The sequence below is a fragment of the Gopherus evgoodei genome, chromosome 4 (assembly GCF_007399415.2).
Source record: "Gopherus evgoodei ecotype Sinaloan lineage chromosome 4, rGopEvg1_v1.p, whole genome shotgun sequence".
Lineage (NCBI taxonomy): Eukaryota > Metazoa > Chordata > Testudines > Testudinidae > Gopherus > Gopherus evgoodei.
Genome location: NC_044325.1, coordinates 112,975,351 through 112,997,940, shown reverse-complemented (window position 1 = coordinate 112,997,940; position 22,590 = coordinate 112,975,351). Strand labels below are relative to the sequence as shown.

Sequence of the window (22,590 nt, the reverse complement as noted above, 5' to 3'; positions counted from 1 at the left end):
TGGTGTCGCTCTCCTGAAGTCAATGGAGTTGATTTACACCAGCTGAAGATCTGGCCCATGATTTGAACAGTCACAGAAATAACAGTCAGAGGACTTTTCTCTAGACAACGCTACACATCACCAGTGCCCACGGTATTCTAGATCATGTCCAAGAATTTTGGGACAGTACAAACTGATTGGGCTATCAAATCCATCTCTCTGCCAGGGAAGGACTGCTCCCGATGGTGTGTTCTGTATGACCCTGTGCAAAGTGTAACAAGTTCTAGGTGAAGGTAAGAGCAGAGTCCCATTGTTTCGCCTCCTGGGTGGTAAACCCCAGCTTTGTGGATATATACATCCATAAAGGAAAGAGTATTGTTGAGTTTTAAGAACAGTAATAGACTCCAGTGCAGCAGAACAAGAGACCATCCCCTGCTGTCCTCATTCACACTCAGCCAGGCATCACAGACCCACTCCATTGCCGCTCTCACTATGATCACAGGAAAAGCCAGCAGTTGTGAAAGCAGCTGCTAGGGCAGGGGGAAGGGGACTTTGATAAAAGGTATGCTCTCAGAATCAAAAGATACCAGCGTCTGACTTCACAAGGGAGGACGGGGAGAAAGGGAAATGTGATCCTCATTCTCCTCTAGGGATTAAAGGGCTTGGAAAACCCTTTGAGATATGAAGGCAAGGCAGGGAAATGAGGGGAAGCGCTGAAGTGAGATCAAAAGGGATGTGGGCACGTTAAACAGGGCCATCCACATTCCCCACTGTTTAACTGGGGGACATTCCACTCAGGCTTATGGGACTGTGTTGGGCCTAGCCATCTGTGATGCTTTGCTGCTCCCAGTCAGGTCTCCTTGCAGTCAGGGTCATCTTGGCTTGAAAACCTGTTAACCTGCTGTTTTGAGGGCCCCAGGCTCCTCCTTTATTTCCAGCCATGTGGGCTCACCCCTCCAAGTCTCCACTGAAACCTCATGCCTAACTGTGCCACTGAGGCCTTGGTCCTTCTCCCATTGGAATAAAAGGGAAAACTCCCACTGACTTCAATGGGGAAGGATTAAGCTTTATATAAACAACACCCCCACTCCCTGCAGTAACAAACACTGAAGCGATGCTCTAGTGCGGAGACAGCGCTTTGCTCCTGGCGGTGCTCTCTGGGAGTCTCCAGTTCCCACGGGTGCCTCTGACGCACTGGTGCACATGCTTTCCACAAACACCCCTTTCCCCGGAGAGCATAAGGGCTGTCTGTGGTAAGACATACTGGACAGCAGAAAAGTGACCCACGTACTCATCCCTCCCTTTCTTCTGTGCACACAACACGGGCCCTCTGGAACGGGCCCGGGAAGGAGGGTTGCACTTTCACATCAGCAAAAGCAGAGCTGTCCTTAGCAGAGAAGAGGAGGGGGATGGAGACACAGCCACAGAGCGACAGCCTCCATTTAAGCTAGCTGGCTCACAGGCCATTCTGCCCCATCTTCCTCTCTCTCTGGGGGAAGCATAGGAGCAGCTGGTCCCCATCTTTCTAATAACTGCTGTTTAAAGGCAGTGGCTGCTGTAATAGCCCTCCTGGTATGGCTCTGATGTTGGGTATCTGAGCCTGCACCGCAGCCTGAAACCCCACCTTCTGGTATGACCTGGAGCGGCACAGGACCTACGCCTGGGAGACAAAAGGTGCCTCCACCTGGAGGTGCTAAAGCTCATCTGCTCTAGGGTGAGACAGTCCCTGCCTGCCAACATCTCTGTGCCTTTGAGGGGGAAAGTCACAGTAGACTCTTCCCTCCCTGGGCCTTGGTGTCAGTAAATGCAGTCAGTGGGCTCAGGATTCAGAGATGCTCCCTGATGTGGAAAAGGTGCAGCAGTGCATGCAGTTTCACACAAGTCAGGTACGGCCTTATGAACACTTAGTCTCATGTTGCTCCCGCACAGCCAAGCCAGGGCTGGCTCTCCCTCCTGGATTACATAAAGCCATGTGCTTTCAGATCTCCTGTCCCTCAATAGGAAACAGCTCTTCACGCTGGTCCCTCTGTGATATCGCCCTGTGCTCGTAACTGTGCCTGGCATTCCCAAGCTGCTTGGCAGCGCCAGCAGTGAATCCACAGCCTCCGCTGTGCCGAGGGATATTCATTACAGGCTTTTAAACAGCTGGAAGCATTCTCGTCTTTGAGTAACAGAGATGTCACTTTCCTCCTTAAGGGTCAAGCCCTCAATTCAGCAAGATATTTGAACACATGCCTAAGTGAAAGGATGAGTCCCACTGAAGTCAGTGAGAGATGCTTCAAGTTAGGCATGTGCTTATGTACCTTGCTGAATTGGGGCACAAAGCCTGTAGTCCTTACTTGGGCAGCGAGTCAACCAGAGAGTAAAGAACTGAGAACTGCAGGATCTTGCCCCTAAAAAAAATACCAGCCCTTTGTCTCTTATTCAGTCTCAGCTAAACCTACCCTGTTCTCCTAGGCAGTGACATGACTGAACACGCTGGCCAGGATTCCTTCGAATCAGGGCAGAAAAAAAGGAGAAAAGCACATAGACCAGAGGGGTTGGACCACGACAGCTGCCTTCAGATACTAAAGTAGCATCATTTCCTTGGCCTCTGGGAAAATCCCTCACTGCAGCATCACCTCCCCTGGCTCCTACCTCATTTTTTTGCTTGGTGGTGGCCCATTCATGCTAGCTGCTGAGTGAGATGATGAAAGGGCCTTTACGAACACCCTTACTCATCACTCTTTGGAAAGTTTCTTGGTGTGGGTCAGGGCTTCCTACTCTCTGGGAAGTTTTAGGTTTCCGCTCCGCCCTGCCATCCTCATCATTTCTCCATTGGACGAGGTCCCATGTTTAGCCCTTTTGATTTTGCACAATGACCGTCTCAATGCATAAGAACGACCCCCACCCCACCAAGCTTCCTGCTGAAATAAGTCATACAGCCACTGCTGGGTCTCAAGTGCTGGGAGTAGGGTGACCAGACAGCAAGTGTGAAAAATCAGGATGGGGGTGGGGAGTAATAGGAGCCTATATAAGAAGAAGACCCAAAAAACGGGACTGTCCCTATAAAATCAGGACATCTGGTCACCCCAGCTGGGGGAGCAAGTATCAGTGCTGGTCAGGACCCAGCACTGCAATAGCAGGGGAGGCTGCAGGTCTGGACTAAGGTGTATAGGCACCTGCGTGGGAAATCTGTGGCTTTCTGTCATCTTCTCTGTAATTAAGAAATGAGTTCTGGTTTCCCTTCTTCCCAACTAACTAAAGATCCTGCCCTCCTCTCAGTCAGGTCAACTCGCCCTCTGCTGGACAATGCCTGCATACGTCTCCAATTTCCTTTTTGTATAAGACATCGCTAGAACTCCCAGAGCATTCCAGATGTGGCCTCACTGATTCCTTATACAGGGGCTAGATTAGAAGGTCCCATCAGCTGGGTTTGCTGGCTTCCCGGACCCTTCTTCTGCTCTGTGTTTTATAGCCTATGAGGATATATTCTCTATTCAGGTTCTTCCACTCCCTCCAACCTTATCACAGTGGAGAGAAACATACATCTACCCTCTCTACTCCTAGTCACGCTGAATCTCATAGTATTGTATCGATTGACCTCTCTCTTTATACCTTCCCTCTCCCTTAGTTTGGCACAATCAGGAGATTTCAACCCCCCACTGCAGGTTCTTTCTTCCAGGCTGTTAGTATAAGAAGCAGATGAACTAGCGCTCCATTACTGATCCATGTACATTCCCCACTAGTCACTTCCTTCCCTCCCAAACTGCTTCCACCCACCAACCTTGAGCCTCCTTTGGCTGTCCTGCCCAATACTTATTCTTGATTTTATGCCAGCAGTTGCTGACCTCGTAGATTCATCCTACAAACCTGAAGACCGGGTAAGCCTTGTTGCCTGCTCCTCCCCTAGTCTTGCCAACTGGGTTTTTGGTACTTCCTTAAAAAAGAAAAAAAAAGAAACCCACAGCTCCAGCCCCCAAAAGTTGCTTGTCCTGATTTTCCTCTGGTGACTGCGCCTGCTCTGGACCAGCTTTACTTGTTCTAAGTAAAGAAGAATGTGTCATTTCCACGACTGACTTATTACTAATTACACCATCACTGGGTTATGTGGCTCACGCCACAAAAACATGCCAAGCTCATTTAACAGATTCCCATTTTAAGGGATGATGATGGTGGGGGGGAGGGGGGAGAATTGCTTGATTAAACCATTTGGTAAACTAGGTCATTCGAGGCTGGGCATATTTTAAGCCGCTCTATTTAATTTCACCCTTTCCTCCTCTCACTCCAGTGCTGTGGAGCTAAGACATTGCAAAATCTCTTTTTGAAAAAGGCACTTGCAAGAGGGGAAATTTAGTGATCATCTCAGTGGGGAGAAATGAAACAGAAGCAGGGGCTATTTGGTTGGTTGGAGGTGGGCTGAAGCAGTGTCACTTTCTTAATATTGTTTCTTTGAACACCCTGTCCGCAATCATCACTTTCTTCTGGGGGAATTCCTCCCTTTGCTCCCGCCCCCCCACCGCCCTTTGCACATGAGGACAGATAACAATTGCCTCACTGGCCCCTAGCAGCCCAGCAACCAATGCACAATGCTGCTTAATGCCTGGAGTTGCCTACAGGAATACACCATTTCCTTTGTGTCCTGCCCTGGAGGAGTGCAAGTGCGGGTACATAAGGACGGAGCCCCCCCACCTTCCTCCTGGGACAGTTCTCTTCCACTCCTGCTTAGCCACTCCAAACTTGCAGGATTTAGTCCCAGTTATCTAATCCCACTAAACAAGCAGCACTCCTGGTTTCTAGATGGGAGCCCAAGCAAGTCATAGGAGGAAACCCAGCTGACACCACCTCCTAATGTCAGTCTCCTCCTTCCCTCTCCCCTTGCAGTCAACAGCAGAACCTCACTTGCCATGCTCTGCAGCGAAATATCTCATTTCTTCCTTTGCCACCCCCCGCGTCCCCTGGAGGGAGAGGCCAGATGCCCCCTAAAAAGCTTCCTGAAATTGCAAAGGTTGAAAATTCCTGGTATTTCTCCCCATCCAAAAATGCTCCCTGGATCCCTCGATCCTCATGCCTGCAAGATGCCAGCTGTCCAACATCTTTCCATTGCCTGCACATCAGCAGCTCTGCAAAGACAGCATCTTACCGCATGGGTCAGGCTCATCAAACAGCACCCCCGGCACCCAAAGGAAAGTAGCTGGCCAACAAACCTCGCATGTCCCTGCTCTCCTTCATCCTTCGCACCCTGATTTTCAGCTTCATCTGCCCCTCATGCATGTCCATCCAGAACTGGTCCTCGGAGGGCGCAATCATAACATCTAGAGGCATCCAGGCAGCTGGGCTGCGTCTCACTGAGGCACAGCTTGCCCTTGCAAAACAGCTGGCAGGCAAAAAAAAAAAAAAAAAGCCCAAACTCCCCCCCAAAATCCAGCGTCCAGCAGGAATTAAAATAAAAGGGGAGGGGGGAGAAATGGGGAAGAGAGATACCCTAACACCCTTTTTCCAGCACTACAGCTTCTTCTCTCTCCTCTCTCTCCCTGCGTGTGTGTGCGCAACTCCAGCTCCCCCGAGCCTGAATGAGCTCAGCACATGAGCAACAACCCTGCTGATCATAGCTAAGGGGTCAGGCATGCAACCGCATTCCTTACTCAGCACACAGACACGCAGTTTAACTCACAGGCTACACCACTTGACACATGCTTCACTCAGCTGCTTAAAGGGGCAACATCCCATTTTTTCCCATTGACCTTGCTTGCTCTCTGAAATAATTGCTCCCTGAACGCCTGCAGAGGACGGCCAGCTCCCTGAAGGCAAGAGGAGCTGCAGCAAACAGATCTTTGTTCCATCTGAAGTTATCGTGATTTACTTTGGTGAGTTAATAGTTGTACAGTGAGTTGAAGGTAGAAAGCTTTGTACTGTCTATCTAATGCAACTATCCAGGGTCCATCACCATGGTACCTAAGCACCACCACACATGCTAGCACAGTAATTTTATGATTCTGGATGGAGCACAGCAAACCTTTCCCCATCGCCTGGTGTTTTCAGGGGTAGATACAACGAGGAGACTGGCTTGTTTCTTTTTAACTCGTTGATGTTCTTTTTCACTGAAGCCTGAGAGTAGAAGGTTTAGCTTGAGAAAAGGAACTGGAGGGATGGGAGGAATAATCTGGCAGAGACATAGGCTGCAGGTGAGGGTTGCTGGGACGCCCATCAATAATGAGAAGGGAAGAATGGTCCAGCAGTTAGGGCACTCACCTAGGATTTGGGAAACCTGGGTCTGAGTCCAAGATATGCCATGGACTGCCTGTGTGACCTTGGGGAAGTCACTTAGTCTTTCTATGCCTCAGCTCCCCATCTGCAAAATGGGGATAACAGCACAACCCTACTTCACAGGGGCATTATGAAGATAAATCCAATAAAGATTGGAGGTGCTCAAATACTGCAGTGAGTGGGCCATATAAGTACTGTAGAAAGAGCATGGAGAAGGGGTTGATCTGGGATTTGTGGCTACACTGGATTTAAGTGGCGAGTCACAACACCCTGACTGTTTTTGCAGAGGAAGGACGGGAGGTGGGGCTGGAATTTGAGGATTTGGTGGATCTAAGTCCAGTTCAGTGTTACTGCACCCTAACCTCAGCACTTGGTGTAACTGCTTACCACTAAACACAGAGTTCTACCTGCTTCCTCTGTCAGAAAGCCCTAAGTGTCAGTGAAATCAGCAGGAACAGAGTCTAAATGATTCTGTGGGCAGTGTTGTTGTAGCTGTACCGGTCCCAGGATACAAGAGACACTGCTGATGAGGGAAAATCTTTTATTGGCGTTAATGAATGGCCTCTTAAAACATATGTTAACTGCTTATGCTCAACACTCTGTTCCACGTTGTATTGAGCTGGGACACTGAGTACGTTTCCCAGACCCGGAGAAGAGCTCTGTAGAGCTCAAAAGCCAGATATACACTACAAACGTACATTGGTATAACCACATTGCTCCAGGGTGTGGATTTTTCACACCCCTGTACGACACAGTTATAGCAACCTAATCCCCGCTGTAGACAGTGTGATGTTGACGGGAGAAGCCCTCCTGTTGCCAGAGCTACTGTCTCTCACACATGTGGACTAAGGACACTGACGGGAGCTTTCCTAGTGGCCCTAATAGCACCTTCAGAGAAGTGCTCCAGCAGCAAGCGTTTTATATATAGACCTGCTCTGAATGACTTGTCCAGGGTCACACAGTTCTGTGGTGGGGCAAGGACTTGAACCCACTCTCCCAAGCCCTGCGTCAATGCTTTAACCATGAGGCCAACTTTACTCTCTCCCCCAAGTGCTTCTTGGTCTCTATACTGAGTGGTGATGCAGGCCATCCCCACAAAGGCATCAATGTGGCCCTGTAACAGCGGTAGATTTTGTGACATGGTCACTCGTTCATTAAGATCTGGATTGAAACCTCAGAACTCACACAGGCCAAACACACATGAGAAGACAACTTCCAATAACACCCAATCTGCAGGGGAGTCAAACCTGCAGGCTAGATGCAAACGGCTCCAAATCCCATCTGCATTCTTCTAAGCCATTGCCTCTTCTCTGTTTGAGGCACTCCTTTGTACGTACACCCTTGTGTCTACTGGAGGAGATGCACACATTGCCTAGGCTTCTTTTCAGGTGTAAGATACAGTGAAAAGTTACATACGTGAATGGTCTGTTCCCATTCACAATGTGGCTTGATTAATGAATTATGACCTCATGAGCAGACCCTCTTCCTCTTTTGCGAGAGAAGTATTCATTCTCCTTGCCTGGCTTCCACAAAACCTTGGAACTCTTTAAAACATCTCATCATACTTCCTTAAAAGGTTACTTGTTCTGAATTCTTCCTAAACCTCCAGAAAATTGCTCAGGATTAGACTAGGCAGATGGGACACATTGTATCTTTAAACTCTGAAGATTTACAGGCTGAGAAACACAAGGCTGAGTTATACATAGGAGACGTCAATGTTTTCCCTTAGAAGTGACATCACGCGAGATGAGGTCACCAGCACTAAATGAACCCCCCTTTTCCCCCATTCCACCCACCAGCTCATGGAGCCAGTGTTTTAATGAGGCTTGTTATTGTGAGTTTTATTATTGTCAGATGTGGGTCAGAGCCTGAGGTTGGATAACATTCAAAGCACATTCAAACCAGGTTGGAAAAAAGGATCAGTGTTCAACCAAAAGCAACGCTTAGGAACCTGGGAAGTTGTTCCCACAACCCAGGGTCTCTTCCCAACAAGCACGACATTGACTAGCAGAGTGGATGGGGACAACAAATGCTGTTGCACCTCATAGTGGTCCTGTTTATGCTACACTTGACACGATGATGGAGGAAGCATAAAACATGCTTCCATCATGTAGTGTAGATTCTCCTGTCTACCCAGGCGGGCAGATGAATCATAGGGAAATTTCATAGTCCTGTCTACACTGCATGGTCCCATCTATGCTGCAACCAAGTTGGAGGACAACTCTGCTGCAACCAGTTCCTCCAACACAGTTGCATTTGCAGTATGTATGGGAGTGAAATTACATCCAGATGACAACACTGGCAAACCCCATTTCCCATAAGATCTAATTATGGACTCCATGCAGGAATTTGTGTGTGAAATCCTATGGTCTGTCCTATGCTACATAATCATGATTGTCCCTGTGGGCCTTGAAATCTATGAATATATTGTCTTCCTTTGCTAGCCTCTAGTAACAGGAGGGACTAACTCCCTCATGGCTGAGAGATCCTAAAGCTAAGTTATTTTGGGGCTGCAGGTTCCTTCAGGAAGAGTTTGGACTTGTTTTTTGGCTCTGCCCATCACGGCTGGGGAATCTCTGGCTGAGATCTGTAATGCAGGATGCTTTAGCAGAACCCTTCTTATGAAAGGTTGGCCTATGCTCTGCATCCCCGCCCACCCTCCTAAAAGACAAATGTGCCCACAGGCAACAGAACCCATCTTCATGGGGAGCAGTAATTAATCCAATTCCAACTGCAAATTTCTCCCTGGAAATAACATCTCTATCCCACCCTCCTCAGAGTAGCTCTACACTGCAGCTGGGAGGTGTGGGTAGATAGATACACGCTACCTCAAGCAGAGCTAGTGTGCTAAACATAGCAGTGTAAATGGGATAAGATGGGCGGTGGCTGGGGCATCTGCCTACCCCAGCCGGGAAGCATGCTTCCAGCGGCAGTGTTGACATTCCTTTAGAGTTGCCTCTCCCCTGCTCTGCTCCTGAACCTCCACCTCTTTCCTTCACCAAGTGCGGCCCCCGTTGGAGGGCTAATGTAGGGAAGGAAGAGAAATTTCCTCAGTGCCAGAGACACCATTTCTCATATTTACCATTCCCTTTAGATCATTCTGCATAGACATGAGAGATGAAAAGAATCCCTCACCCTGCTGAAGGCTCTCTCTCGAGGTGGCCACTGCAGGATTGGCCCCTCTGGTGTATGCCTCAGTGGGTGGTTCCATCTAGTTTTTAGTGGCTCCACGGATAGGGCTTCCTACATACAAGACTCTCTTGTTTGTTAAATACATAATGGCAAGGGCAGGAATGCAGCATTGGGACAAGGGGGCTCTTTAAGAAGAGATGAGGGAAAGATAAAATCAATCATCAACAAAGAAGGTAACATACATTAAAATGATGATCAGAGAGAAAGCATGGTCTTGTAGGTAAGCCACTGGGACGCAGAAGATCCAGGTTCAGGTCCTACCTCTGCTCCAAACTTCTTGTGTTGACCTTGGGTAAGACTCTCTGTGCCTCAGTTCCCCCATCTGTAAAATGGGAACAGTGCTTCCTTCTTACCTCTCTTGTCTATTTAGACTGTAGGTTGCTTGCAGCAGGAACTCTCCCCCCCCCTTGGTGTGTGCCCACTGCCCAGGGGTGGCTCCAGGCACCAGCACGCCAAGGGTGTGCCTGGGGCGGCAAGCCGCGGGGGGCACCCTGCCGGTTGCTGCGAGGGGGGCAGGCAGGCTGCCTTCGGTGGCTTGCCTGCAGGAGGTCCACCGGTCCTGCAGTTTTGGCAGCAATTCAGCAGCAGGTATGCCAAGCTGTGGAACCAGAGGACCTCCCACAAGCATGCCCCCGAAGGCAGCCTGCCTGCCTGCCTGCCTGCCTGGGGCGGCAAAATACCTAGGGCCGCCCAGAGTCTGGGAGGGAGGAGAAGCCATGCGGCGGGCACTCGGGGAAGGCGGTGGAGTGGAGGTGAGCTGGAGCGGGGAGTGGTTCCTCTACCCCCTGTTACTTCCTGCGCCCCACCACCCTAGCTCACCTCCGCTTCGCCTGCTCCCTTGAATGCGCCGCTGCTCTGCTTCTCAACCCTCCCGTGCCTGAGAGAGAGTGGGGAGAAGTGGAGCGGCAGCGCACACAGGGGAGCAGGCAGAGCGGAGATGAGCTAGGTTGGGAGGCCGTGGGGGCCCCCAGGAAGCAATGGGGAGGGAAATGCTGCACACTTGGGGGAGGTGATGGCGCTGGGGATTTGGGGAAAGGGTTCAGAAAGGGTGGAGTTGGGGAGGGGCCGGGGGCATGAAAAAAAAAGAGGGGGGGGAACAGCCAAAATTTTTTTTGCTTGGGGCGGCAAAAATCCTACAGCTGGCCCTGCCGCTGCCTACCCCAGTTGGGTCACCTAGGTACTCCTGCAGCATATATCATCATAAATGCTAATGAGGGTCAGAGTCATCCTGGGTGTAACTCCACTGAAGTCAGCAGCATTATACTTGAGAGGAAACTGGCATGAAGCGTCTGCCACACCGAGGAGCATAGAGTCTGTCTTCAGCACTTACACACACATGCAAGGATTAGCGATAACCCAGCTGGTTAGTGGCCAGCTTTTCTCTCCCCCTTCCATCACAGAGAGCTTATAATCATGGCAATTTCAAACCTTTCACATGAGCCTCAGGAAAAGGGGATGATAGGGGAAGGGAGGGGGCACTAGGTTGTTCAAAAGGAAGGAAAGCATAACTGGGCACAGTTCCTGTCTGCCAGGCTCATTTACTGGGAAAAGTTTCCTTCCCTCACTTTAGCTTTCCAGAAATGAGATATGAAATGACACGGTTTTGCAACTCTTGGCAACTTGTTCTCCTACTCCCGTCCTCTTCCCCCTCCCCTTGTTTCCCCTTCTTCGTCCAATTGTTAAACATGCAGCTGGGGGACAAGGGGGTAGCTCCAAGGAGTAATTATAGAATCAGGAAAACAAGTCCTCTGACGACAGTGTTACTAAACAGGGATGTTTAGAACACAGGCCAGGAATACAATCAGCTCATACATATGTGACCTGGCTTAACCCATCCCAGAAATTCAGCCGCTGCTCCCTCTGGGAAGAAAACAGGCAAAGATATCCATAAGTTCAAATGCAAGGGTAGGGTGTGATGAGAAGGGGTGAGAGCTTACCAGGATGCTACACCTCAGCCTGGAGAAACCACTCCTTCCTCGCACACAAAAGGGGATTTGGATATTATGCGCCAATCCCCACTCACTTTGCTTTGACAACAAGCAACCACAGCTAGATTTAGGTACCTACCAGAGCAGTGGTTGTGGTGTAGCACAAGGTAGAATCCTCCATGAACACTAGCCTAGGAAGGTTCCATTTCCTAACAGCCTGGACTCACCCAGCAGGCACAGCATTCAGTACCACAGCATCTCTGCCCTGGCCCAATCTAGGCAGTTTTACATGGTTTTGCTGCAGTAAAGAAAGCAGCTCCTTTGATATTTTGAAACAGAGAATGGCCATGTGACAGAGTTAGTCAGTCAATGGGGCCACAACCGGAAAAAAAAGTAGTGCCCACAGTTAGGATTCTAAGACCATATTTAGACACAAACTAGTGATTTGATTCTTTTTCTTTTTAAGTGCCAGCTCCCAGCATCTCCTACTGTGTTCAGCTGTTCTCAGTCCCTCTGAAAATTAGGTGCTTGGGGAAAAGCAAGAGGAAAAACACACATCAGACAGTTACCACTCCACCAAACATAGGCATTGTCATAGGACATTTTCCTGCAATATCCTGAATGAACTTTATTGAATTAAGTTAATACCTTTGGGATCCATTGCATTAAAAAGACAATTGTATATTTGTTATTGGGGTACTATGTATTTCCATAGGAAGGGTAAACTACTGAGGTGGAGAGGTACATATATACTGGTTCAGACTAGACTCTCCAGGGACCAGCAGACAAAGAACGGGTTTTTAGAGAAATAGTCTAGTTTTAAGCAAGCTCAGAGCTTTTCCTGATGCAGCAAGTGGACAGGACCCTCAAGCCACAGCTTTAGGGTAGGATTGGAAGGACTGGGCCTCTACAGGCCACATAAGAATGGGTGCTTGCTTTGAGCTTGAAGATGTGATGAACTTGTAACCACAAGGAATCCCCTTGGGTGGGGATCTGAAGGACTGTTCCTGCCAGAATCCATGCTAAGGTTGGGGTGAATTCTGCTGAGCTTATTAGCATGAATGTAGGTTCTTTTATTGTTTTTAAATGAGTTTTAGCTGTGATGTTTTTTACCTTAAGAATAAATTAGGCTTGCATAGGAAATGCTGTGCGGAATCTTGAGTGTAGCAGTTACACCTTTAACCGACACCGAACAGGCACCAACCAGTGTCCTGGGCAGCCTGTTTGTCCTGGGAAATACAGTGAAGGGAGGGAACTGGCAGCTTGGAAATACCCCTGTCAGAAGGGAGAGAGCTGCGGGTCTTCACCTAGAAACAGTGGGTTGTGAAGCCTGACCATACATGCCCTTGCTGGACCACTGAGGGAAACCACTGGGGCAATTGCCCTGGCCAGTGACATTCCACATCCAGACACCCACGCAGCCATGAGGGGGTCTAAAACTTGCACCCATGTGGGCATCCTAAGTTGGGAGTTAGATGTTCTATTAAGATGCCTGATTGAAAGCTAAACTTCTTGCTGTATTGAGTGGTATATTCTTGCTCTCTTTTTATAGGCAGCTGAAGAGCAGGGTCCTAAGGCTGATGTGATCAAATTAGTTGGGCTAGAGGTGTCCCAGTAATTATCCATGAAAAGACCTGCACAGACGTACACATATGATGGGGAGGCACATTTCTGAACAGGTTCAGAGGCACTAGTTCGACTTGAAATGGGGCTGCATGGGTGAAATAGGGCAGAATTTGGACCAGTAACTGTAAGTGACTTGGACAGAAAACATACTCTACAGTAATTGCACGATGGGGTATTAAATCATCAGGACTAGGCTTAACATGTTAGCATGTGGCCATGTATTTTCAGGTCCCTACATTAAGTGCAGACCCTATTCGTATCAGAACAGAAAGGGCCACTGCCCTGATTTAGCAGCATTTATGATAGTATTCTCCCACTGCTGGAGAAAGGGAATACAGTCCCTGTGGAAGAGATGCAGGAATATCTGTTGTGATTCCTGAAGGAGCACAACAGTAGCTAGTTATACAAGGACATTTTCGCAGAGGATATAAAGATATTTACAGAAGCTACTTTGGAACTAGGTGACCTCTCAATCCACTTAGCACAGTGCTGGCAGGTTTCCATTCAGCCAAACTGCTCACACTTCCCCCTTCAAGGCGGATGAGACAATAATAAATATTGGGCAAAGTTATTCTGTGTCCAGAGCGTTTCATTAAATAAACCAGCAGAGAGCCCTGTGGGCTCCTGACAACTCCTAATGTTGTCTTTTCTCTGGCAGCTCCTTAGCGCTGCATCTACAGAGTCTTGGATAGGATACGTCCCGCTTCTCCCAGACAACACCACGCTTTATGACCTCCTGCAACAGCAATGGGAACAACCAAAACTGCTCAGAGAAAACTCTTGTGAGCTCAGGACAGAAATTATTTCCTGCAGTAGACTCTCAGCTGTGGAAGTCCCTGCCACTAGATATCAGGTAGTGAGTCTCCGCACTAACATGCCTTCCAGAGCAGTCCTTCACTCATTCACTGGACAATCTGCAAATATAACTCGGTAACATGTTTAAAAATTTGATGAAAATCTGATATTTTGAGAAAGAGTTTTGGGGAAAAAATCTCCCTGCCTTTTTCTTTGACCAACAACCTTGGCCAGAACGCTTCTAGTTTCTCTGCAATTTCTTACTTGGCAAAAATACAAAATTGGAAAATCTTTTTCTTACAAAGTCCGTCCCAACTTATTTTTGACCAGTCCCCTCTGCAATGAAAAACACAGGATGACCTCACTCCAAGTGGAGAGAGCAACGATAAGAGCAGGGAGCATAGCCCTCAGGGAGAACTGTACTTGTCTAAATACACCTCACTACTCCTTGGAACGGGTGCCTGCCAAGGGCCAGGCTCAGCACTGCCTTGGCACCTGGGGTGTGATTTCCATCAGTGCAGAAGGGGAGTCAGAACGTAACGTGTCGCATTCCACTTAGCACTGGTGGAGATACGCTCATTTACGCCAGCTAAGAATCTGGCCCAGCATGCTTAAATGGACAGCTTGGTAAAAGGGGGGTGCTCACCGAGTGGTCTGAACAATCTCTTTGTTTTCCTCGAGCACGGACTGTACAGTCTCCTCCCTACAGAAAATAACACTATGGCTCTGCCCTGGAGCATCATTGCCAAGCTACAGTGTGAGGTGGAGCGAACCAGGCTGAGAAAAGATGCCGTGGAATTAATATGGAGTTTGTAGGCTTTGGGCCACTGGCCTTAGTTCCATCTTCAGAGAGCAGACGAGGAGTCACGGTCAGCCCGTCCCTATTATTATTTAACATCTGTATGTGATGTAATAGATCAGCTCTTCGGGGCCAGAATCATCTTTTGGTTCTGTGTCTAGTGCAATGGGGTCCTGGTCCATTCCTGGGTCTCCTAGGTGCTACAAAAATCATAATAGGAATCCATGGTCCCCAACAGAGACAATACTGAAGGGTTCCCAAGCACTTTGCAGACCATATCTACAGAAGTGTCACGCACCACTGGGATGCAGCTGGCATGGAATGCTGCAGCCAAGCAATTTCAGCAGCCAAGCAGCACTATAATAGTTTAGAACAAGAAATATTGGGGGGAGAGGCGGGAGAAGGCTAGCAGAATGGAGTTACTGGAGCTGGAATTTGTCCATGAAATCAGATTTTAAAATCTTTTTGTGACAAATTGCCATGGGACCTTTAGTGACCACAAATGGAATCCCCTGGCCCCCAGTCATACAATGCCCTCCAGCACTATCCTGGGGCACTCTCTGGATAATGACACAGAGCAGAGAGTGCCACCTACAAAATCAGTCTGGATTTACCTTGGAGATCTTCCATCCTTATGCCAACAAGGTGATCCTTGCTCTGCTTGGAGATCTGATATCACATGATCCTAGGTGGCACAGATGCAGGCTACTACACCTACGGGCATACATGTCTACTAATTAACAGGCAGGGTAGGGTTAAAATCAGAATTCCAGTGCTCTAAACTTCTCAGTTCAACCAGCAGAACATTTGCCTAAGAAACTCCCTCTGTAAAATCTGTGCAAGAGAGACACTTCTGTGTTATTACCTGTGCTGCTTTTCAGGTTACCGAGAAGAGAGCAGCACAGCAGGAAGAACAGCACTGAAATCGCATAATTATTTAGGCCTCCCCCCAACCACATCACCACCTGCTTATTCAGGTCACCCACAGGGCTACCCCAGTCTCAGGCCAGTGCCAGCCCAGCTGTTAGCAAGCACAGGTTTGTGTATGTGCACGAACATACAGAGCAATGGTTCTCAACCAAGGGTCTGGGGCCCACTGCGGGGGCTACGAGCAGTTTTCAGGGGGGTCCGCCAAGCAGGGTTGGCATTAGACTTGTGGGGGCAAAGGCAGAAATCTGAAGCCCCACTGCATGGGGCTGAAGCCCAGTGACCCAAGCCCCACCACCCAGGGCTGAAGCCAAAGCCTGAGCAATGTAGCTTTGCAGGGTCCTCTGTGGCATGGAGCCCTAGGCAATTGCCCTCCTTGCTACCCCTTAACGCTGGCTCTGGCTTTTACATGCAGAAAACCAGTTCTTGTGGGCCATGGAATTTTTATAGCATGTTGGGGGGCCTCAGAAAGAAAAAGGTTGAGAACCCCTGCTACATAGGACACTTTATGGCAAGACACTTCAGTTCCCTGGACAGTGACCCGACAAAGGGAACTGCCTAGGGAAACTGAAAAAGCGCTTGGAGGGTATGGCACAGACTAGATAGACACTGCTTAGTGCACGCTTGGGCTCACAGAATAAAAGAAGAAACTCAGGCTGCTACACCTAGACACAGCCATACCAGATCAGACCAGTAAGGCCCCAACTAGTCTGGAATCCTGGCTCTCTTGGTGGCAAATACCAAACACTTCAGAGGAAAGTGCTCTGGACGATGATGGAATAACCTGCCCAGACAGAAGTATCCGTCTCAGTGCCCCCACCCCCATTAGTTAATTTCTGGTTTATGACTTGAAGCAGGAGGGTTTATATTTTTTATCCTATCTAATGTCAGTGTGGATGCTCTCATTATCCACAGAAGTGCCCTGACCCTGGTCTTCAATCTTGCTAGGCACTTAACTTCAACTATACCTATCACGGTTGCTTAAGTTCTGTGTGAAAAAAAGTGTATTTTTCTGTTTTAAACTTGCTGCTTTCAAATCCATTGGCTGCACCCTTTTTCTTGTTCTATGAGAAAGGGTAAATAGACACGCCTGATTTCCCATCTCTACCCCATTGGTTATTCTGAAACCTACAGCATGTCCCTTATCCATTTCCCCTCTAAACTACACAGTTCTAGTCTCTCTTCACACGGCAGCCTTTCTCCATCTCCGTCGCCTGCTTCTGGATGCCTATCCTGGCCCTGTCTTTTTTGAAACAAGGTGACCAGCACTGAACACTATATGCCAACCGAGGGCATCCCATTGACTTATATAACAGCACGATAATAATTTCAGTATATTAGCCCCGAGAACATCTTCAGTTAGACTAATGGCTCGTTTGCCTTTTTGCCCATCCAAACCCACTGAGCTGAGGTTTTCATGGAGCTGTTCATACTGACACACAGCTCATTCCCCCTGAGTGTGTACAGTTAATGTAGAACCCAGCAAATGTATGGGCAGTTCAAACTCTCTTTTATCCATTACTAGTGAATTTCATCTGCCAGCACATTGTCCATTCACCTAGCTTGGCTGGATCGCTCTCCGGGTGGATAAAAATTGATGACTTTTTAAAAAACAATTTTAAAAAACCAGACTTTTTTTTATTTAAATGGGACATTTTTTATAAAAGTTTTTTTGAGGAAAAAACCTATCTAAAGATAGTTTTAATTAAGATATATTATAGCTCAAAGATCTCTCATCATGGAATAGGGATTATAAATTCTAATTCTATAGTATGAGACAATATATTCACATAATGTTTAAGAAAAAAGTTTTGTAAATGAGTTCCAATAGTTCATGGATTAGGGACCCAATTTTATGAGGTTCCAGGGGCTTCTGTATAGATTAACCTAAATAACCTTTCTATCTATCCAATGGGACTCAGTGATCAGTCTAGAAGATATCATCAGAGATGCTTAGTTTTGCAGTTCTCAAATTGTGGATTTGTGTCTCCAGAGGTAACATGCTTGTTAACAGCAAAAATGTTTTTAAATACATAAATGATATATAGAGGTGAGAAATAACAGACTGCAACTCTATTGTCCCTCTGCAAATGTGTGTACACAGAGTCAATCCCTTATGTCTCTCAAAGTGCAAAGTTTCAAAAAGTTCAATGAACAGAAGATTGTTGGGGATGGAATAGATCTGGGCAAGGAGAAGGGAGGGACAGGCACTAGAAACAAAAGTGAAACTGTTTGAGCAGCATATTCCAGAAGTCTTGAGGTCTTTGAATGTAGCCTTCATTGATTTGAGATTTACCATACCATTCTCTCAATAGAAGGGAAAACCTATAATGGCAGCAGGCCATAAAAGAGACCCTGTTTGGGAATCAGAACCATTCAAGAAATATATGTTTGCTGATCATATTTTAAAGAAAGTCACTCTGGTGAACTGGTGGAAGTCACTTAAGCACTTGGTTTCAGAGACTGTTGAAGTGATAATCTCACTTTTAACAGCAGTAGCTTCTGCTGCGAGTGTAGAAAGAATCAGTCCTTTGGACTAATTCATTACAAATTGAGAAATAGTTTGGGACCTGAAAAAGCACAAAAGCTTGTTCTCGTTTCCAGATTATGAACAAACAGGAAAATGAAGGTGAAGATGACTGAGTTAGCTGCAGAAGCCAATATTTTAAGTTTGTCATGTTGACCTGGCTGACATAGTCTATTTAATTTTTGTTTTTTAAAAATATTTCATTTAACTATTTTAGTTAAAAACAATTTTAACAAAAACAAACCTGATTTTAAAAACCTGAACGTTTAACTAAATTCAAAAATTCATATGCTTGTTTTGTTAAATTATTATATGTTTGCTGTTGAAGAAAAAAATCCAGAATACATAACACTTGTTTTAGTTAAATAAAACAATTTAAATGTCTGTCTGGTGATTTCTCCTCCTAGTACAGCATGGCAAGAAAATCCTCCAAATATTAATGATTAACCTATTGAATTGGAAATAGATCACCTCCCAATAACTTCATAAATATCTGCTTCAATTACCTTTGGTAAATGAAATAACCAAATTATTCATTTTCTGATATAGCTGTAAAACTAATCTGAAAAGTTTTCAAAATAAATCACTTAAAAATGCATAGCGTGTATCTTCTAAAAATGAAACCTACACCTATGAGTTGTGAAGAATATGTATTAAGGTTATAACAACCAATAAGAATGCACTTTTATGTAGAAATCCATGATTAAATCGAGTCTTCCTGACTAGTGATTTAAATCAGTTTGATTTAAATCAAATTCACCCTGGTCCCGCTGGAGTCCTTTAGTCCTCTCTAATCTTGACTATCCTACACAATTGTGTGCTTTCTGCAAATGTGGCCAAATCCTCCCTGTTCATCTCATTTTTCAGGTCACCGATGAGCATATTTAAGCACCATCACTCCACACTGTTAACTTTCTGCCATGGTGTCTATCGGCCCTTCATTCCTATATTGTTTGCTGCCTCTCAGCCAGCTCCTAGTCCAGGACAGAACTTCGGCCCTCACCCCATGGCTACTTAACTTCCTTAATAGCCTCTTGGGAGGGGCTTCATCAAAAAGGCCTTTGGAAAGTCCCAGTAAATCATACTGACTATTTCTCCCACATCCATTAAGTCACTGACACCTACTCAACAAAAATAGGGCCCAGACAGCTTGTTTTGCACCAAGCTGGAAGGCAGACTCCTGCTGAGCACTCTGGCTAAAAAGGGAACAATTAAATAGACCAACCAAATATTGGCAGCGAGCTCATCAAACCAGCATGAGATGCTCTTAAGACGCCACGTGGACGCCTGCAGCCTTCCCCTAATATTTATATTCTTGCAGGAAGCAAATGAGAGGGCGAGTCGACATTTAAGCTGCTTCTGTGGAAGATGCAGGCTCGCTCCTGTACCATTGGGCTGTATACGGTCTGGGCCCCTCGCCAGCTCTGTCAGGGCCAATCTGTTTGCCAAAGGGGGAGGGGAGATTTCTCACCGCTGATATTGTTAACATTCTTTCCGAATCCCGGGAGTAAACAGACGCTCCAAATTTAGAAAGAACAGGACTGGCAAGTTTTAAAAAATTCCTTGCAGACCTGGGACAAACTGAGGGAGTTGGGGACTGGGGATGATCTCACATGTACATCCGAGCCAGATGAAAAGCTCATGACTGAAGTTCAGAAAGCAAGCGAGGGGCCTGTTTCAGGTTAGTGCACAAGATGGGAAAGAACAGCTTCCTCCCCCACCCCCAATCTAACCCCTCTAATCCCAGGGGGTCCCAGTTCTACCCAGTCTACCATGGCAGAGGGCCCTGGGGGCAGCCATCACTCCATACCCCTAGTGCAGGCAGGCAAAGACACTATTTGAATGGACAAAGAGTCCCCTTTGCTTAACGCCAGCACCAATTATGACTCATGGTGATTATAAGGGTTTGCACCAGCACACGCACCAGCAGCTGGAAGCAGGGCAACCTCTCAGCATAGACAAGGCCTAGATTCTTCTTCATAGGCACCAAACACCTCCCCCAAATTAAAAATCACACCTCCGCCCTGGCTGTTTCCCTCTTCTACCCTACAGGGGCAAGGCTTGCAGTCATCTCATGTACATTTAGAGTAACTTCACTGACTCCATGATCTGTCAAGCATCAAGGGCTGTTCTCTCTTTTGCACATAGTGTAAACCACAGAGGTACAGCTTGCTTTGTACGCAGCATATCCATGCCAGGGGTTTACACTGGTGCAGCAGCCTCGGTGTCAATCCATAAGGTCCCCTTTACACGGTAACTGGGAAGGGGTCACTGTGCTGCCCGCCCATCTGGCTGTACACCTGTCTTATTAGTCAGGTGAGTGGCTTCAGATCTGATTTTCAGAGGGATGTCCGAGGCCAGCTAGGAACAAAGCTCTTAGCTCTGGGGTTTGGGGAAGGGGAAGGGGAGGGGCTATAACAAACTGGAATAGGCTGTACGGCAGCGTGGGCCCAGGCATGCAAAGTGCCATGCAGATGCAACCAGCTGGAGAAGCTTCCCAAGCACTGAACTGCAGATGCCAATTGTAAAATGGGAGAACACTGACATGGGAGCCTGCCAGGGACCCCCTTAGTCCCACCCATCCTTCTCAGGTGAACACAAAGGGAGGAGAAGCGCAGGTGACACACCATGGTGGCTCAGCCCCAAATAATACCACGGGTGGTGTCAAGTCCTCAATACAAGAGCCTGCAGCACTGACCGAGGCCATTAAGAGCTTCTGCTGAACAAACAAACAGCCATCAATAAAAAACAGAGAGTTTGCAAAAAAGCAAGAGTTTGTGCTGAACTAAACAGAGGTTAAAGAACAGTCAGGCTCCTGCTGGAATAGCACAGTTCGGAGGGGAGGAAAAGGGGGCATTACGTAATGCAGGAAAAATGCTGGCTCCATTCAGTTTTCCACCACTTCATGTGATGTCAGGAAAATCATATAAATCAACAGGCTTTCTGCTCCCACGGATGGAGGGCAGTGAGCAGCACTATTTATACTAAGAAAAAAAAAAAAAGAAAGCAACAGGGAGATGATTTCCAAGACTGGGAATAATGGACTCTAAGGTTCCACCCCCCCTAGCCTCTTTGGAATCATCATGCCTTCCAGTTTGTTAACTCTTTAGGGGCTCCTGCCCTCTATCCCATCACCCCCTCCCCTCTTCCTTTCAGGCCCATCTGCGGCTGCTGCTGCTTTCACGCACAACATAGAACTCTTATGCAGAAGACTGGTGCTAAGGAGTAGGGCTGCCCAGAGGATTCAGGGGGTCTGGGGTCTGCGGCAGGGGTCCTGCTTCGGCGGTAATTCAGTGGTGGGGGGTCCTTCCGCTCTGGGACCTGCCGCCAAAGTGCCCCAAAGACCAGTGGCAGGGAGATCCTGCCGCCGAATTGCCACCGAAGACCCAGCACTTCAGCGGCGGGTACCAGGATGGAAGGACCCCCTGCCGCCGAATTTCCGCTTAAAACCCGGAGCAGAAGAATCTCTGGGGTCCCGGGTCCCGCGAGAGTTTTCTGCAGCCCCCGGAGCGAGTGAAGGACCCCACTCCAGGGGCCCTGAAAAACTCTCATGGGGCCCCTGCGGGATCCGGGGCAATTTCCCCACTTGCCCCCACCCCGGGCAGCCCTGCTGAGGAGTCATGTGGTAAACTGTATGGCTACAATGCAATAAAATGCTTGCGGCACCAGGGACGGCTCCAAGCACCAAGCGCATGCCTGGAGCAACCTGCCGGTCACTGTGAGGGCAGCAGTCAGGTGGCCTTCGGCGGCACGCCTACGGGAGGTCCACTGGTCCCGCGGTTTCAGCGGCAATTTGGCGGCAGGTACACCAAAGGCGTGGGACCAATGGACCTCCCACAGGTGCGCCACCAAAAGCCGCCTGACTGCCATGCTTGGGGCTGCAAAATACATAAAGCCTCCCCTCTGCGGCACGGCCACCCCTGGCCCAGGTCAGTTGACTCGGAATCACAGGGCTCGGGCGGAGGAACTATAAAATATTCAGGGTTGGGGTGGAGCCTAGGGTCTAAAACTTGTGAGGAAGAAGGCTCTCAGAGCTGGGGCTCCATCTCATCCCAAACATCTAAACTGCAATTTTTAGCCCCTGAGCCCAAGCCGTGCAAGCCTGAGTCACCTAACCTGGGTTTCAAGACTTGGTGCCGCGGGTTTTTGATTGCAGTGTAGATATACTCCCAGGCACAGAGAGGGGAAGTGACTCGCTCAAAGCATCACAATGAGGAACAGAAGCCAGGCATCTCCAACCTTGCTCAAGCTATTAGATCTTGCTGGGAAAATAAAAGGCCTTTGTCTATAACGGGGGAATTCCTTTCTGTTCAGGACACTACTGCAAGTTTCATTAGCCACCATGTTTCACTAGCATCAGCCACAGGGAAATTCCAGACAGATACTGCTGCCAGTGGGAGTAAATCATTGGTGGGAGAACAGGACACACAGGTTTTAGTCCTGATCAAGAATTGCTCTCGATACACCCTCTTCAGAGAGAGGTCACAAATGCAATGAGTTTAGCGGTCTCATCTGTGCCGATTAAACCAGAAAATAAACCAGATGCAATTTGACTTAGGTTTTCTGTTTCA

General features: G+C 47.9%; 1 protein-coding gene across 2 annotated transcripts in view; it reads right to left on the bottom strand.

The window, feature by feature from the left end:
- DUSP8 (dual specificity phosphatase 8) overlaps nt 1-22,590 on the bottom strand; it is a 92,083-nt gene that overhangs the window by 20,316 nt on the left and 49,177 nt on the right. Inside the window, exon 1 of one of the 2 annotated variants that reach the window (XM_030560582.1) lies at nt 5,166-5,511. The exons of the other annotated variant lie outside the window; for it this stretch is intronic. Within the exon in view, the coding sequence (XP_030416442.1) occupies nt 5,166-5,283 (118 nt within the window). The 5' untranslated portion in view covers nt 5,284-5,511. Of the gene's footprint in view, nt 1-5,165; nt 5,512-22,590 lie in introns of those variants that run through there. 2 annotated transcript variants of the gene reach the window in all.